The sequence below is a fragment of the Heliangelus exortis genome, chromosome 6, assembly GCF_036169615.1.
Source record: "Heliangelus exortis chromosome 6, bHelExo1.hap1, whole genome shotgun sequence".
Lineage (NCBI taxonomy): Eukaryota > Metazoa > Chordata > Aves > Apodiformes > Trochilidae > Heliangelus > Heliangelus exortis.
This window is the reverse complement of record NC_092427.1, coordinates 26,233,105-26,248,721: the sequence shown is the minus strand read 5'-3', so window position 1 is coordinate 26,248,721 and position 15,617 is coordinate 26,233,105. Positions and strand designations below refer to the sequence as shown.

General features: G+C 39.5%; 1 protein-coding gene across 5 annotated transcripts in view; it reads left to right on the top strand.

Annotated features, from left to right (window-relative positions):
* The window catches only part of MAP3K20 (mitogen-activated protein kinase kinase kinase 20), an 88,459-nt gene that overhangs the window by 56,532 nt on the left and 16,310 nt on the right, over positions 1 to 15,617 (top strand). For 3 of the 5 annotated variants that reach the window (XM_071747325.1, XM_071747323.1, XM_071747324.1), the window contains exons 11-16: positions 456 to 591; positions 11,614 to 11,658; positions 12,556 to 12,586; positions 12,708 to 12,847; positions 14,042 to 14,104; positions 14,978 to 15,070. In XM_071747325.1, the coding sequence (XP_071603426.1) occupies positions 456 to 591; positions 11,614 to 11,658; positions 12,556 to 12,586; positions 12,708 to 12,847; positions 14,042 to 14,104; positions 14,978 to 15,070 (508 nt within the window). Of the gene's footprint in view, positions 1 to 455; positions 592 to 4,684; positions 9,639 to 11,613; positions 11,659 to 12,555; positions 12,587 to 12,707; positions 12,848 to 14,041; positions 14,105 to 14,977; positions 15,071 to 15,617 lie in introns of those variants that run through there. The other 2 variants (XM_071747326.1, XM_071747327.1) reach the window with 1 other exon arrangement.

Sequence of the window (15,617 nt, the reverse complement as noted above, 5' to 3'; positions counted from 1 at the left end):
AAACACCCAGTTCTGCTTCTGCCTATTTTGAGTATGAGTCATTTATTTATAGCCAAATTATAAACCCAGTCAAATGGGCTTCTTCCTCTGCCCATATTGTGTTGCTAATGATTGTCCTGTTAATCGTTTTGAATACAGTTTCTTTATGGATAAGATTGTTTCCTGATATTTAGGGAAAATACAGCATATAAGTTTTTAAAATGTTGTTGTTCTATGGCATTTTACTCTTTAAAAGTTATATTTCCTCAACCAAAGGTGTTATGGTTATTCTTAAGTGCAAACATTGCCAGTTTTTCTTAAAGCTCTGAAAGGTTTTGCATTTGGTAATTAAATGAACTGCTTGAGTTAGTATTGTACTTTTCAGCCTTTCACATTTAATTAGCATTCAGGTGGGAATTATGAACAATTTATATCTGTCAGGAAAAGACAAGACATAACAAATTGTCTCCGTGCAGATGTGAAATTGAAGCAACCTTAGAGAGACTAAAGAAACTGGAGCGTGATCTGAGCTTTAAAGAGCAAGAACTAAAGGAACGGGAGCGGCGCTTGAGGATGTGGGAGCAGAAGTTAACTGAACAGTCCAATACTCCTGTAAGTAGACAATAATTCAGCCTTTCATCTTCCTTCAGAAAGTGTTTGGGATTTTGTCTGTATAAATCTAAAGCCACAAGAAAATAGTGCCCCTGTTTCCTATAGTTGTTTCTCTGGGCCAATTGAAGTCTACTTTTTTACGTCACTGCAAATGAGTTTACTATTTTCTTCAAAATTCATCTAATACATTAGATACTAGATATTGCTGATAGTTCATATTGTGCCATGGGCACTGAAGTAGTTTCCTATTGATTAAATTACAGTTCTGAGCTTTAAAAGCTGATTGCATTCAAGAAATTAATTTTTCAACTAGAAAGTTGTTGACTAATGGATGCAGGGTTTGGTCTTAAATATAAGAATCATTTGTTGCTTGCAGAAGAAGGCTTGAGAAACCTATGTATTATTATTATTATTATTATTATTATTATTATTATTATTATTATTATGTTTTTTTCTTTTTGAGAAGAAGCGAATTTCTGTTCTTGAAGAAGGGAGTAAAAATTTGAAGAGTTGATTTAGGACTGTAGTTCATAATTACAGTTAAATACTTGGACCAGCCATTTATTAGCTGTTAGGATTTCCATATTTCTCTTAATAAATGAAATTTAAAAACTTCCTTGAATTATCTTAAATTAATGAAACATAATGCTCCTGACTACTGTTTGGCAGAGGGAGGACCACAGGGTTAGTGCATGGCTAGACATACTGCAACAAAATTGCAATTAAGAAAAATATCACATTACCTATGTTTTTAAAGCACTAGCCAAAATAAATAGCAGATTGAGATTGCAGTTGCATAAAATACTTTTTACCCACCATTTTATCCTACTTATAACCTTGATTCCATCCAGATCCATTTACATATAACTTGGTTTTAAGGCATAGCTTATTGCTGTTGTTTGAATAAAGTTCACTCACGTTCCAGCTGTGAACATGCCATAATGAAATACTGAAGAATGAATGTTTTCTTATGTGCAGATGCTCTATGTTCTCAGTAGATATCTGTATGCTTGTTTTAACACTTGCAAACTTCCAGTAATGGAGCTGTGGTCCATCATCTATCCTGAGCACAGCATGAGACACAGCCTTAATGAGCAAACCTTTTCACAAGCAAGGCCCTAGGGTTTTTTTTATGCTATACTTGCTTATGACTTCTACTTTTCACTTAGAACTGGCATTGCTGAAAGAATAAAGCACTGTGCTAAGGACTGTTGTGCTAAGCATGAACTATCTTTCTGCATAACATTAACCCAACTCTCCTATTGCATTTAAGTGCAATTTTTTCTGATAGAGAAATATGGATTTGTTTTTTCCATAGATCTTTAGTGAACTGTTACATGGAATGGCTTTTAAAAAGCCTGTGTTGAAAAAAAAAAGAAAAAAAAAAGATACACTGGCAAAAATTGGCTTGTTCAAGCAGGATTGTTTTTTTCATAGCATATGAAGTTCTTCAAGGCACTGATTACAAATACAACTATATTTTAAATTAATAGTTGGTAATCATTTGTGAAATATCTCTTGGCGTATTGTTTCCAAGCTCTAAGCCTTGGAGTCAAGCGTTTCCCTCCCTCCCTTGGTTCAAGGTATATGTCTGCTGAGCAGTATCAAGCTGGAGGATTGCAACAGGAAGGTGTACTACTTGATTTTAAGCTACCTTGGCAGTAAAAGCAGTAGCAAAGGTCTGGCAACCAGGGTTAATACCACAGCTTAGTGTGCCCACTAGGCTTATGCCTGGTTAACCAGCACCAAGGCTTGTGGTGTCTTAGCTGGTTCTGTCATCCCTGCTCTGCAGCCACTTCTTCATTTTACTCAGCAGCAAGGACCAGAGGCCAGCAGATGCTGTTAAAGTAGTGTGCAGGAGCAGAAACTCAAACCAAATGAACAGGGAGCCATCTCTGCCACTTGATTCTCTGGTGTTTTAGGGTTTGTAGAAGCTTCACCTTGCCATCCCGCGTGGTACCTATGCAGGGTGAGTAGCAGGGCGCTCCTCTTCCAAAGAATAAAATATAGCTTTACACACATCAGCATGAGAGAAGGATGAGCCTACTCTTCAGAAAAACTTCTGTGAGAACAGTGTTTCTCCCTGCTCTTCTTTTGACCCTGTTCCTTCTGTTTCCTGTACAACAGACACCTTTGAGTCTGATCTCTGCAGATTCCCTTTGTGCAGATCTCCAAGAGCTTCTTGCACAATCTGCTGGAGCCTTTTGGAGGAGTAAAATATATCCACTGCTGTAGTTAAATGGGAGACTTCTTTTGAAAGAGGACTTGACTATAAGAAGGGAGTGTATATAGCTAAGGTGAAGCTCTTATTTAGTGGAAGACAGTGAGCAAGGCTTGAAATTCAGATGTCCATCTGTGGTGCTGTGCACCTGCAGGTGGTCATTTAAGAACAGTGGTGTGTACAGAGTTTGGGGATCCCAGACATCTATAGATGTCTTTATAGTAGGTACCATGTGCAATGCAATACCAAAGGCAGGTCCTGTTGCCAAGAGCTCCTCAGTGCTCCCTTTAATGAGATGATAAAATATGGAGAAAGGTGATTATAACTTGCAAAATGAGACACAGTTATGGCCCGTTCGCCATAGTGTGTTTTACAGGAAAGCTGTTTAGCAACTTTGTTGATTTTCACAGGGAATTTTTTCTGTTTGTCAGGGGATGCTTTTCCATGGATCTAAAGTGACTAGAACTCCAATAGCTGACAGAACTACCTGGCACCAAACTGGGTGCTGGGCATCTTGTTTCTGTAGCTAGATCTTGTTTTTACAATGTTCCTTCTCTTGATTCAAGTAGTGCCCTGGTGATAGTGTAATTGTTTTTTCCTGCACAACCACCTGAAGCTTAGCTGCAGGTTCTTTTGTCACTTAGCTGTAGGACACATAAAGAGTATTTAGAGCACTCTATCTCTCCAACTTCCTAAGTTTATTTTAATTTCTTAAACCATGATCACTAAATTTTATTAACTGCAATGCCAATAGAATGCCTGTGTAAGTAGGGCGAACTTGAGAGGAACAAAAGACATATACTGTCCTTTTCAGTGATGGACAATCTATCAATGTAAGTGATTTTGCCAAGAAATGAGCACATTTTTAGCAGCCTGGCCATGAAGCCTCCTGTAGTACAGACCAGGGCATCACCAGGCATTATCACCCCTGTGACTTGTGACCAACTGCCATTGACTCTTCAGTCAGTGTTCTGATTATGTCAAAAAAAGTTGTTCTGGTATTCACACACAGCTTCTTTGCTGTTGCTTCAGTAGGTAGTTTAATTTGGGATGAAACTCCTGAGTTTTTGTTTCCTGCGGAGAACAGGCAAACATATCACAGAAGTTACTAGTGCAGCCACTCTGAAGAAGTATGAATCATTATTTAGTTATTAAAACCAGAAAAAAAAAAAAAAAAGAGGAAGCTGAAGAAGCTGGCAGTTGACCAAAAAGCCCTTACTTCCCTGGCTGCTCCTTCCTGGGACAGCTTTCAGAAGCAGGGTGCTGGTGCAGGCTGGTTCCCATGTCCTTTGCAGTGGGGAAGGCTTGGTTCTGATTGCAGCTGTCGCGGGATGACCCCCTCCTCTCCTTTTGAGCACATGCTCAAGAACAGTCTTTGCACAAATAATACTGCTGCTTCCATTTCTGATACTTAGAGGGCTGCTACTTCTGCACCAAACTTGGCAAGCTTGTTTAGATTCTCTAATCCTAATGGGATTTATTCTTCAATCCTGAAAGGTTCAATTAAGCAAGTCAGATTTCTGTTGTACCCATGTTGCCTTAGGAGCCAGTCCACCTGGCTGGAAAATGTCACATTCTATCTTACTCTGTACAAAATTAAGGATTGAAGAGTTTGAACCTTCTTTTGTCGTAAAAAGCTCTGCTACCTGTGGTTCTTGCTATGCGACTCAGTTATTTTGCACTTTCAATTAAGTACAATGACCCCAGAATGAAGTTGTCTGGTTTATTGAATTCTTACGTGATCTTCATGTTTAGATTCACTAATAGTTGTGCCTTCTATTGATTGCCAACTAATCTGGTGGTGTCTTTTTCCTCAATTTTTAAATTGGTTCTAACTTTCACTTTTGCTCTGTCCTTTCCTCCCTTTAATAGTTTTTCTTACCTCTTGCTGCAAGAATGTCTCAGGAGTCTTACTTTGAATCTAAGACAGAGGAGTCAAACAGTGCAGAGATGTCATGTCAGATCACAGCAACAAGTAACGGGGAGGTAGCTGGCATGAACCAAAGTCTGAAGGCCTTGATGATGACGGGCTTTGGTGATATCTTCTCTCTGAACCAAGCAGGAGCTGTCCTGCATTCTGGAATGCAGATAAACATGCAAGCCAAAAAGAATTCTTCTAAAACCACCTCTATGAGAAAAGGAAAGAAAATCAACATGGCTTTGGGTTTCAGTGAATTCGACTGGTCAGATGATGATGATGATGATTTTGATGACACAGATGATAGCAGCGAATGAAATCAGTTATAGAGTTAACCTTGAAATTGGTTTTAGCAAAGCAAAATAATAAAGTTTTAGAACAAGAATCCTGTCAGTTTGGTCTGTTTAAATCCTGTAAAAGAAGAAAGAAAAAAAAAAAAAAAAAAAAAAGATGTTTTCCAGGCTGAGCATGTTTGTACGTGGAAAGACATGTTATTTTTGTTTAGATTGTGCTGACTTATTTCTGATTTGATCAAATTTGGAATTAAACTTTCCAAAATAATTGAGACTATCAATTTAAGAACCATGTTTATATCTATTCTTGATGCCTGATTACAGAAACAATGGCTTCATAAATTTAAGATTTGAAAACACTGGGGGAAACCTTCAATGCCTTTAATGCCATTAATGTACTTCACATTTTTCTCTTGCGTTTTTTTTGTCATTTCCCTTACCCCTTTAATTGTCAATCATATGAAAATGCTTAAACTGCTAGACTTGCTGTTTTCTACAATCCATCCTTTCTTACTCTTCCAATGAAGGAGGATTTGCTGTGTTTCTAACTTTAAACCTTTTCCAAGGTGGCATCATGGGAAGTCACATATACATTTTGAGGAAGAGAGAAGCTCGGTTGAGGGGAATATAGGGGTTAGTTAAATACTGAGTTTTAAAACTGAGTAGCAGCAGAATCCAGATAATCCCTAATAGTAGATTATTTGTATAAATGTTCCTTTTCTCCCCCCTCACAAGTATGTGCGTGTATATATAATTCACTCCAGCAAAATGAACTGCAATCAGACCTCTGCATCTATTATCAGATATTTTCATCTAGAAGCTGATTTTCAGTTATGTTGATGTAAATCCGGGAAGCCTCATTTACTTTGATGGACTTACTGTACCTGAGAGTAAAAATCAGTGTTAGTAAATTTTGATTCTTTTGCATCTCTTAAGCCATCTGTGCTACCCTTATGAAAGGGCAAAGAGAAGCCACAGTGACATTTCAGCTTGGGCCCTACTACTGTGGCATATGTGAAATTCCCCGTGAGGCTGGTAACGTGAGGAACATTTGTGCAGTCTCTGCATACCTGTTTGTTGCAGCTAAATCACTTAAAGTATTCCCACTGCTCTTACAACTTACCATAAAACACAGCATGGAACAGTCTGCTGCAATAATTGCCTGCCAGGCACTTATGTTGAGAGCAACCAGTGTGTTTCTCTTGATGACCCCTTTAGTGGTGATGCGGAAGGAGGGAGGGAAACCACAAATGCAGGTTAGGAAAGAAGATGATGTAAAATATTTGCTCAAGAAAGAAGGGCGGCATTTCAAAAGAAAAGCATTGCTGTCTAGTTCAGCTGTAGTGGGGATAAGCCATCAAAATTCCATTCTCAATTACTGGAGGGGTTTCTTTCATGAAGACTTACGGGTTTGAGCTGCTTCTTTAATTATAGGCTTGCCTGTTACACAGCTCTAACCTACATGTTGTGGTGAGTGTTTTTGTAGATAGCTTAGAGAAAAAAACGGATACATTAGATAACAGCAGGCCTGAAATCATTACATATTCACTCAACAAACAAGGAAGTTCTTCAAAGAGTTTTTCTAGAGTGATGAGTAGGCACCTTTGAGAGAGAATTGTTTTATTCTTAAGCACCAGCACTGGTCTGGTAACCTGCAACCTAGCCAAGTCCACTCAGTTTGCAAAGGATTAGACCCTCCAAGATGCTTACTGTCTTTAGGATGTCATTTCCCATTTCATCTTCTTTCTAGCAGTTGCAAATCCATTGGGTTGAAGTTAATTCTTTTGTATCACAAAGCTCCTCTCATAACAAAATTCCAATTTAAGTGATGTATATACATTTACAGAGTATCCCAAGGAGGAAGTTGTTCCTTCAGCACAGGTAGGGATGGCTTGTTAGGTCCATCAAAGCAACCTGATTTTAGGGAGAAAAAGGGACATTGAAGGGCAAATAATTAAAGGGAAATAAGAGCAAACAGGCTGTTTGCAGATTTGTAATATTTTTGTAAGTCTATGTCTGCTAACACCCACAGCAATGCTACTATTTTTGTAACTGCCACTTTGCACCCAGGGAAATTTGATGGATTTGTGTAATCTGATATGTGCACTTTAGATCTGAAGATGTGTGTCATTGTGCATAAATTACTGTACCACATGGGCAATGTAGGGTTGTACATGTTCAACTAAAACTAAATTTGGTTCAGTACATTTAGTACTCAAAAACCCCCCAAAAACTTGTCCTTAGCATTGATGTTCTGCACTTTTTTAGCATCTGACAGTCTCAGAGCACTTCATGCACATTTATATTTGCATGGGTTTTAACTGCATTTGTAAATCCACTCCTTAATCTTCACAGAAGTAAAAATAGTCCTTAAGTAGTATGAGATAGCATTTCATAGTTAGAAAATCACAAGATTTGAGTCTGTATTCAAGGTTTTGTGCTAGCCCAGGTGTGTAACTTATTTAAGCAGAAAATCACCAGAATTTGGTAGCATGCTTATAGGAATTTCTCTTATCTACTTAGTTCTAATATTTTTTAATGAAACAAAGATGGATTTTTTTTACCCTTATCTTATACATCAGTATCCATTTCTACACGCTACTTGTCAGAGTTATATTAAGGTAAAATTTAAGCTTATGTAAAGACTACCTGTGCTTTGTGTTCAAAGCATCAAAGGTAATCTCTGAATATTCTAGAGAGATGACATATATGACAAACTCTTCTGATGCAGTTGCCTTGAGAGAGTTATGCTTGCAATATTGGGTTATTCTAATTTTAAAAATAATGGTATTGATTAACAAAAATCATATGTGAGAATCAAGATGTGTTGGTTTTACCTTTGATACACTTCTCACTTGATAAGGGTTTTGAAAGTAGCTCTGGTGGGCAGGTATGTTGGTTGGAGGAGGTCAGAGTATTTCATCTTCCACAACTGATTCTGCTTTGCAGTGCTACCCAGTCTGTCTTCTACCAGTATCATCACCAGGGTGTATAGATCTCCACAGCCATATGTAGTATGTCAACTTACCAAAGTGTTAACCAAATCCAGAAGGTGTTTCTCTGGGCAGTGAGCAAAGCCACCAAAAGCTTTCACGTGCCTTGTACACCTCTCAGCTCTCTAGTCCCCAACAGGCCTTTTGACCTCCCTATTTTCTCTACCTCCCAAAAAGCCCTGGAAGTTTCTGCAGTAAAATAATGTTGCTGCATGTGATGGAGGGGAAAGGTAAGAAGCAGGACTAAACTTCTCATTTTTAACAGGCTGTTGTATTGCCAGCATTGATTTAGATGGTTAAATGGCCCAAGAGAAAAATGATGATCAGCTTTTGGCTTGCTTAAAGCTACAGGGTGAGCTGGGACCAAGACAGTATGTCTGACTCCCTTTCTTTTCCTTCAGCAGCAGGGAAAAAATGGAAGGAGAATAAATTGAGGGAATCTTTTTGATCTGTTCTTTTATGTGATTGATCACACCAGTAATTCCTTGGAGTAACAAGTGTCCTAAGGTCCCATGTGCAGGTGTGCTGCATCCCCAGCTGGTTGTGGGCTGCCCGACAGAGCTTGTCCCCTCTAGGGGGGAAGGACTACCAGGAGGTGAGGTCTGCCACAGCTCCTTGTCACATAGTCATGTTCTCCATTTGTCATTTGTTTATCGTTCCAGTGGTTTTGTTGATTCCTTTTCCTTCTGGTTATTCTGACTTCATGACATGGTTATTCTGACTTCAATATTTGATGCAGTAGTGATTTATATTGCTATCAGCAAGAAATCTGTAGTGTGCATATAGCTGTGAAGTATTCAGAAGCTTTACTGTGTGTCTTTAGTACTGTAGTTCCTTTTTCTGTAATCAGGCAGCTTTTACAGGCTTTAATAAGACCTCTAACTTGACAGAGGTTTTAACTACAGTCCTAAGTAGAATATTCAGGTAGAAAAATAAGTTCATTTAGTAATTTTCACAGCCCTTAAAATGCACTGGTAGGAATCTGGAGGAGAGACCTTTCCCTTTTCCCCCAGACCGACTTAGTGTACACTGTAAAATCTGCACAGAGATTTCTGATGTGTGAAAATTTAATTTTAAAACTGCAGAAGCAACAATCTTCTTTAAACATTTTATATTGTGTGCTAAATATTCATATGCCTTTTAAAGTCAGATATAGTCCACTGCATTTCTTGCTTTTGCACTACTGAAGGAGTTTTGTACTGAATACTAGGAGTCAATGCTACTTACACTTCTGAGTGTGAACCGATTAAATTTGAATAGAAATTATTTTCACAGTGTTAGAAAACTTCATTTTCCCTTCTGATAAAAGAAAGCTGAGCGCAATGCCTGTGCTGTAAACTGAATATATCATTTGTGTGGAACATGCGATGTTACACTTCTGTGTGGTAAAACCTTGCAGCGTCAGTTATTCTCTTTATTGCACTTGACATATGATGTCTTGTTTTATTCACACTGTGGATTTGAATTTCCAGTGTAAAACCAAAGAAAACAAACAAAAAGAAATCATGCAATGTATTAAATTTCCTTAATCGGTGTCATAAACTTTCTTTTGATGTGAAACTTTTTCCTTTGCTTCTCTTTGTTCCGAACTTCTATTTTGCAATAAACATTTTGACAGTAAATTTTATGCATCTGTGTCCCTGTGTAAAATGCTGGTGTTTCACGAGGTTCCTTGTTGTCTACTGGTTTAAGTCACTTTTTGTATTACTCATTGTGTGACGTTTCTCCTTTATTCTCCCTTCTTTAAAAAAAAAAAAAAAAAAAAAACAAAAAAAAGAGAACATGTTCTTTCTTCCACTGGTTATACTTAAACATGGAAAAAGCTGAAAAATCCACTGTGCAGGTAACAATGCAATATGTGACTTCTGCAGTACACGATTCAGTTGTACAAATTAATGTACTGGGATCCTCCCACAGCACTGGACAGTTTGACTATAAGTACCTATGAAAGGCACAACCCACTGCCTTCCTGAGGATGTTTACAATTGCCACTTTCCCTTCCTTGTGCTCAGGTGTTGCCTGCAGCACTACTTCTGTCCCACAGCATCCTGCCCAGGCTGCAGGTAGCTGTTGGCATAGGGGATTCCTGACTAAAAACAGGTAGGTTGAAAAGACTGGCTGGGAGTAGGGTGTAGTAGAAAAAAAATGAAGCAGGTTTCTTTTTCCCTGTCAGACACATCTTCCCTTCTGACACTTCACCTGGGTGCTTCTGGCTCTGCCCACTTTGGGGAAGCAATGGGCAAAGGGATGAGTTTGAGGGTTCTCTGCACCCTTCCATGGGTGGCTTCAGCATGAATGGTTTGTGCCCAGCAGGGTTTGGCTGAGACATTGATGGAGGAAGGGGATATGAAGTGGGGTGGGCAGCAAAAAGTTATGGATAGGGAGGCAGAAGTCAAGGGGTGTTGGGCAGTCACAAGTCCTTCAATGGGAGCTTTTACATGGATGCTGCAAAGGGTGTTTCACATCAGTGGCTGAAAGTTGTGGGCAGGTTACACTAGGCCCTGGTCTCCTACCTGGAAAGCCAGGGAAGTGCTCAGGAATATAAACCAACTCTGCCCTGGGGCCCATTGTTCAGCTGGGGGCTGGCAGGGTGAGTCCCTGCTGGGGGGGCATACTCAGCCTGTGGGTGGGAGCTGGAGAGGTAACAAAGTGTGAGGGCTGGTGGATAACTGAGCTGAGTATCTCATAAGATAGCATTATGTACATGAAATAAATTTGCAATTACATAATGGTATTGAGCCTTTGGGAGACACTGGTGGTCCAACTACATCGATAGCAATTAATGTTAACTCTTTAGGCAGATAAAAATGCCAAGAAGGTGAAGCTTGGGATACCGTATGTTTGAATGAGTAAAATGGCAATCACTATTACAGTGACATCTTCTCCTGTGTCAGTTATCAAATTACTTAATGCAACCGTTCTCCTGGGCATCCTTCGTGGTTTCCCTGTGCTTCAAGAGCTGACACCATCTTGTGTGCATCTGGTGTGCCCCACGTGAGCTGCATCCCTGGAGGTGGCCGGGAAGTGCTGCCCTCCCCCAGCCTCCTGGGAGCGGCTACGGAGCGCTGGCAGAAACCTCAAGTGTCTTGTCTGTACTAGAAGACTCGCCACGGTGACCCAACTCTGAATTCTGCTTTTAGTGCTGCTTAGTGACAGTTTCCCTTCCTTTTGCCAAAAATACCCACTGTTCTGGAGAAAGTTATCATCACAGCGTTATTTTCATTGCAGAAACCAGGCAGTACCAAAGCCATAGAGAAAGCAAAAGTCTTCCCGTAGTGTCAAGAGCTGAAAGGCAGCTAGAAAGTCCCTTGCCATCAGTTTGCTTTTGCTTCCTAAATTGTCTCTGTTGGAGATGTGATGATAATTGTATCAACATAAACGATGGGATCGATTTCACACTGCCATCAAGCTGTTGGAGCCAACCTGTGGTCAGTGTGAAACCAGGGGTTTAGTGTATTAGGATGCGAGTCACAGCCTGAAGTCCTGCCCTTTGCAGGGGTAAAAGAACTGAGTAAAATTGGCCACTGGCGTAACGTCTGGGTGGAGGGGAGAAAAATGGTCAGACAGTTTTCTTTTCAATTCATATCTCTCACACAGTTGCTGCCCTCCTTTGATATTTGTGCGTGGACCGAAGAAGATGTGGTGAGTATTTTGTGTTAATGTGGTCAGCATTGCACTGCTGGAGCTCTGACAAATTACAGTGTGTACAGAGGGTGGGAAAGACAACTCAGAGCATCTAGGTGAGATGTTACTGCTTCTTGTTTGGTGAAATTTGTGTCCCAGAAAGGCTTTAAAGTGACCAGGAGTAAATCAAGGACTCAAGTGACCTTTATAAAACAGCCACATCCTCCAATGCCCAGAAAATAATTCTGTGCTGGGAGCCGTCAGCAGACAGGAGGGATTCCTGAGTAATCATTTAAGAAATGTGGAAGTGCCCCAAGACCTGTCCAAGCAAGACCTGTGATGGACAGGACAAAACAGGTCTGAAGTTTTTATCCCACTGTGTGTCACCAGGATGGCAGTTAACAGAAAGCTAAAGTTTTTTTAAGGGGTATGGAATCTCCCACATAAAAAAATGCCGTTGAACTTTTCTTACCTTTTTCTTCGGTTAAAAGACTAAACAGGACACAGTGATGATTTATCTCTAGCTTAGTGATGTGTCATATTGATTTTACTGTCCCACCTGGCACCCTCCTTGTGTGCATCATGGCTGATATTTACTGAAGGACTGGCTGGAAAGCCACTGCAAAAGCCACAACAGCCCTGGCTCCTTAACTTCAGCCCTTTTACCATGTGGCAGATCACTAAGCTTCTGCTTTGGTCATTTCTTTTGTGCTTCATAACAATAAACTGAGGAAGGTAGCTGCAAAATAAAAGGCAGGTTAAAAAGCTAATTAAAAGTAATCACTTGAGTCCTTTAAGCCAATATTTAGATATTTAAAAATTTGTTTTAAAAAGAACATTACTTGAGAATTCCAAATAACTGCAACATAAAATTTTGTTAATGTGAACTTCAAGACCGATTCCTCTTTTTTGCAGTTTTTCTGGATGCAACAACTTACTAGAAAAGGTAAAAAGCTACTCGTATGTACCTTCCTATTCACATTTCTGAATATATATCCATGCACTCATCTTTTTCTCCCTCCAATAAAGCACCCCATGGATTTCTGAATAACCTCTCTTATCTTAAGGAGATGCTTCTGGTGAGATGAGTGTATATGCTAGCTTGTTTAAGGAACATCATATCACTGGGAAACGACTGCTTCTTCTAGAAGAAGAGGATTTAAAGGACATGGGTATTGTTTCCAGAGGACACATCATCCATTTAAAGGTATTTAACGACATACGTTGAATGTTGCAATAGGTTATAATGAAAATATTAAGTAGTCTATGGGTTTTCAGTAATAGTAACAAAAAAAAAAAAAAAGTTACACAACTAAATAGAGAACAGAACTGGGCTTAAAAGAAAACAAAACAGATTTACAGCTTTGTATGGATCTAAAACCGAAAGCAACCTGAGCATTTTATGAGGCATGAAAATGTGCTGTAGTTTTTTTACTTCTCTGCTGTTCTTAATTTTCTTGTGAGCTGGACTGTCAGTTCTGCTAAAGGTTTGCCTTGGAGAGCCATTCTCCTCACAGAAAGCTTTGGTTATTTTCAGAGAGAGTTCTTCCTAAGAATTTCTCTTTAGCTGAAGAAGAAGCAGATATAAAAAGTTATTTGAACTGAAATCTCTGGATTTCTTAACTTTCTCATCGCATCTATGCTTAAAACATACTTTGACTAATAAAACTGTTAGACAACTTTAAAGCTTGTTGATGGCCAAGTTGAATTGCTCTTCATGCTTTTTTTTATAGTGGTTTAAATATCTAATGTTAATAACCAGTTAAGAAAATCATAGTCTGAAAAACATGATCACAACAGCAGTAGTAATATTAATATTGTAGCCACAGAAGAGGGTTCGATTACCTGGCAGTCAGCTTTGGAAAAGGATTTCTCAACAAGCAGCATCTATAATTTGGTTGTATCTCAATGATTTTATACCACAATTTACTAGAAAAGAGACACTTGTATCCTAATTGCTAGTTCTGCATATTTAGCATCATAAGTCACACAGATTTATTCCCCTTATGCTCATCAGCCATTTTTTTCCATGCCACACACCACTGCTGATATATTTAATTTACATTTCCTACAGGGAAAATTATTGGAACTTAATAAAGTCAATAATGCCCAAAATGAAAGAGTTCAGCGTGCTGGGTTGATTGAATGTAAATAAAAACAACCAAAACACCCCCCCCCAAAAACATCTCTTTCTCTGATTAAATAGATTTGATTCTGAGTACGAAATAAGGCTGATCTACCATGACAGTTTCCAGAACAGGGCTGTATTTTAAGCTCCTCTCACATTCCCTAATGCATCCACAATGAAAAATGCAGTGTACACAGGGTGCTGTTTTTCATTATGGTATTTGCAGTATGAGATACTGAATAACTCATCTGATTTTGATTTTTTTTTTTCTAGACTGCTATTGAGAAGTTAACCCATGACTACCTAAATCTATTTCATTTTCCACCATTAGTTAAGGCAAGTCTCATTGTTTCCATAAGAAGTACTTCTCAAGTTGGTATAAATATTTTACTGTTCTTATGTCTCAGCTTTCCTACAGCTTGCGGGAGGGTGAAGCAGCAGTTCCTGCAGAGGGTTGTGACAAATGCAGGGAGTGAGCAGCAGTGATGGGTCACATCAGAACAAGTAGGGTAATAAAAGTTGTTTTCAAGGAGACTCTAAGATGTTATGGTGGAACATATTTAATTTTATTAAATTAAAGACTACTGGTTGTGATTCCTTTTATGTCATTAATCAGAAATTACTCCTAAGAGCCATTCCTCTGAACTGCTGCCTCCAACTGCATACCCCTGGCCTGGAATGAGCCCATCATTCCTCAATTTGTTAATGTTACAGGAGAGAAGGATGATTTATATATATGGTCACCCTTGTGTTTAGTGTGTTTAGCGTGCTTGTTAACAAGAACTCCAACAAGTTATAATTTATTGCACAGCCATAGAGTGAAATCCAATTAAAGTGAATTTGCATACAGCAAAACTGTTCTCCAAAGGGGAAAATGAACTCTGGGGCTTTGCTGCCATGCTGTGCCAGCTGCAATTCCAGTGGCAGTGGCACCAAGCAATGCAGGAGCACCTTAGCTGCAAGCAGAGACGTGCAGCATCTGCCAGGTGCCATCCAGGGCCCACCATAAACCCACACAGGAGCCCCGGTCCCGCTCAGAGCGGTTTTATCGGGACAGGTGTTGCTTCCTTCTTGCTGCCTGCTGGACTTGTAGCATCTGAAAGGCAAATCCTTTCTGCCACCAAAGGCTTTCTTGCTCCTGTCTCTGAGGGGTTGTGATAGATGTAAGGTCTCACATTGCCTTTTTTTTTTTTTTTTTTTTTTTTGCAGGATTCTGCAGGTGGAGCAGAAGAAAACATAGAGAAGGTAGTGAATCTTGAACTCGTTTTTGGTTATCATTTGAAGCCAGGAAATGGTCCAAAGGTAAGCTGGTTGGTTTCATTAATAGTCCCTATCAAAGGGTCCAGTATCTTCTCATCACAAAAAGATAATTTTCTGTAAGAATCCTCTTGTTTTGGAAAGTGCTGATGAGAGGTGTCAACGTGGCAAATGGGGCCGTGTCAGTGATGGGGAACCACACCCCAGAGCAGACAAGACAGCAAAGAGTGGCACAGAAAGCTTCGTCTGAAAGCTTTTGTTTTCTTGTGACCAATTGGTAGTTTTTGTAATTCAGGCTTCTGTTTTGTTCCCTTTATCCCAATGGGTGTGAAATAACAACCAACTTATGCCAAAAAACGCTAAAATTGTTCACATTTGAGCAGTGAAACGCATCTGATGTTAGTGGACAGACTATTATTTCTGTCTCAGCAGAAAGGTGGGGGTGTCTTTTTATGCAACCATGAGGACTTTGTAAAATAAGTGGTACACATGGCTGCTGCCTGGGGAGGATGGGACTTGTCCTGATGGTGATTGTGCTCCCTCATGTTACAGGGGAAGGAGGGGGGGTGGATGCAGTGCATTGCAGATGGCA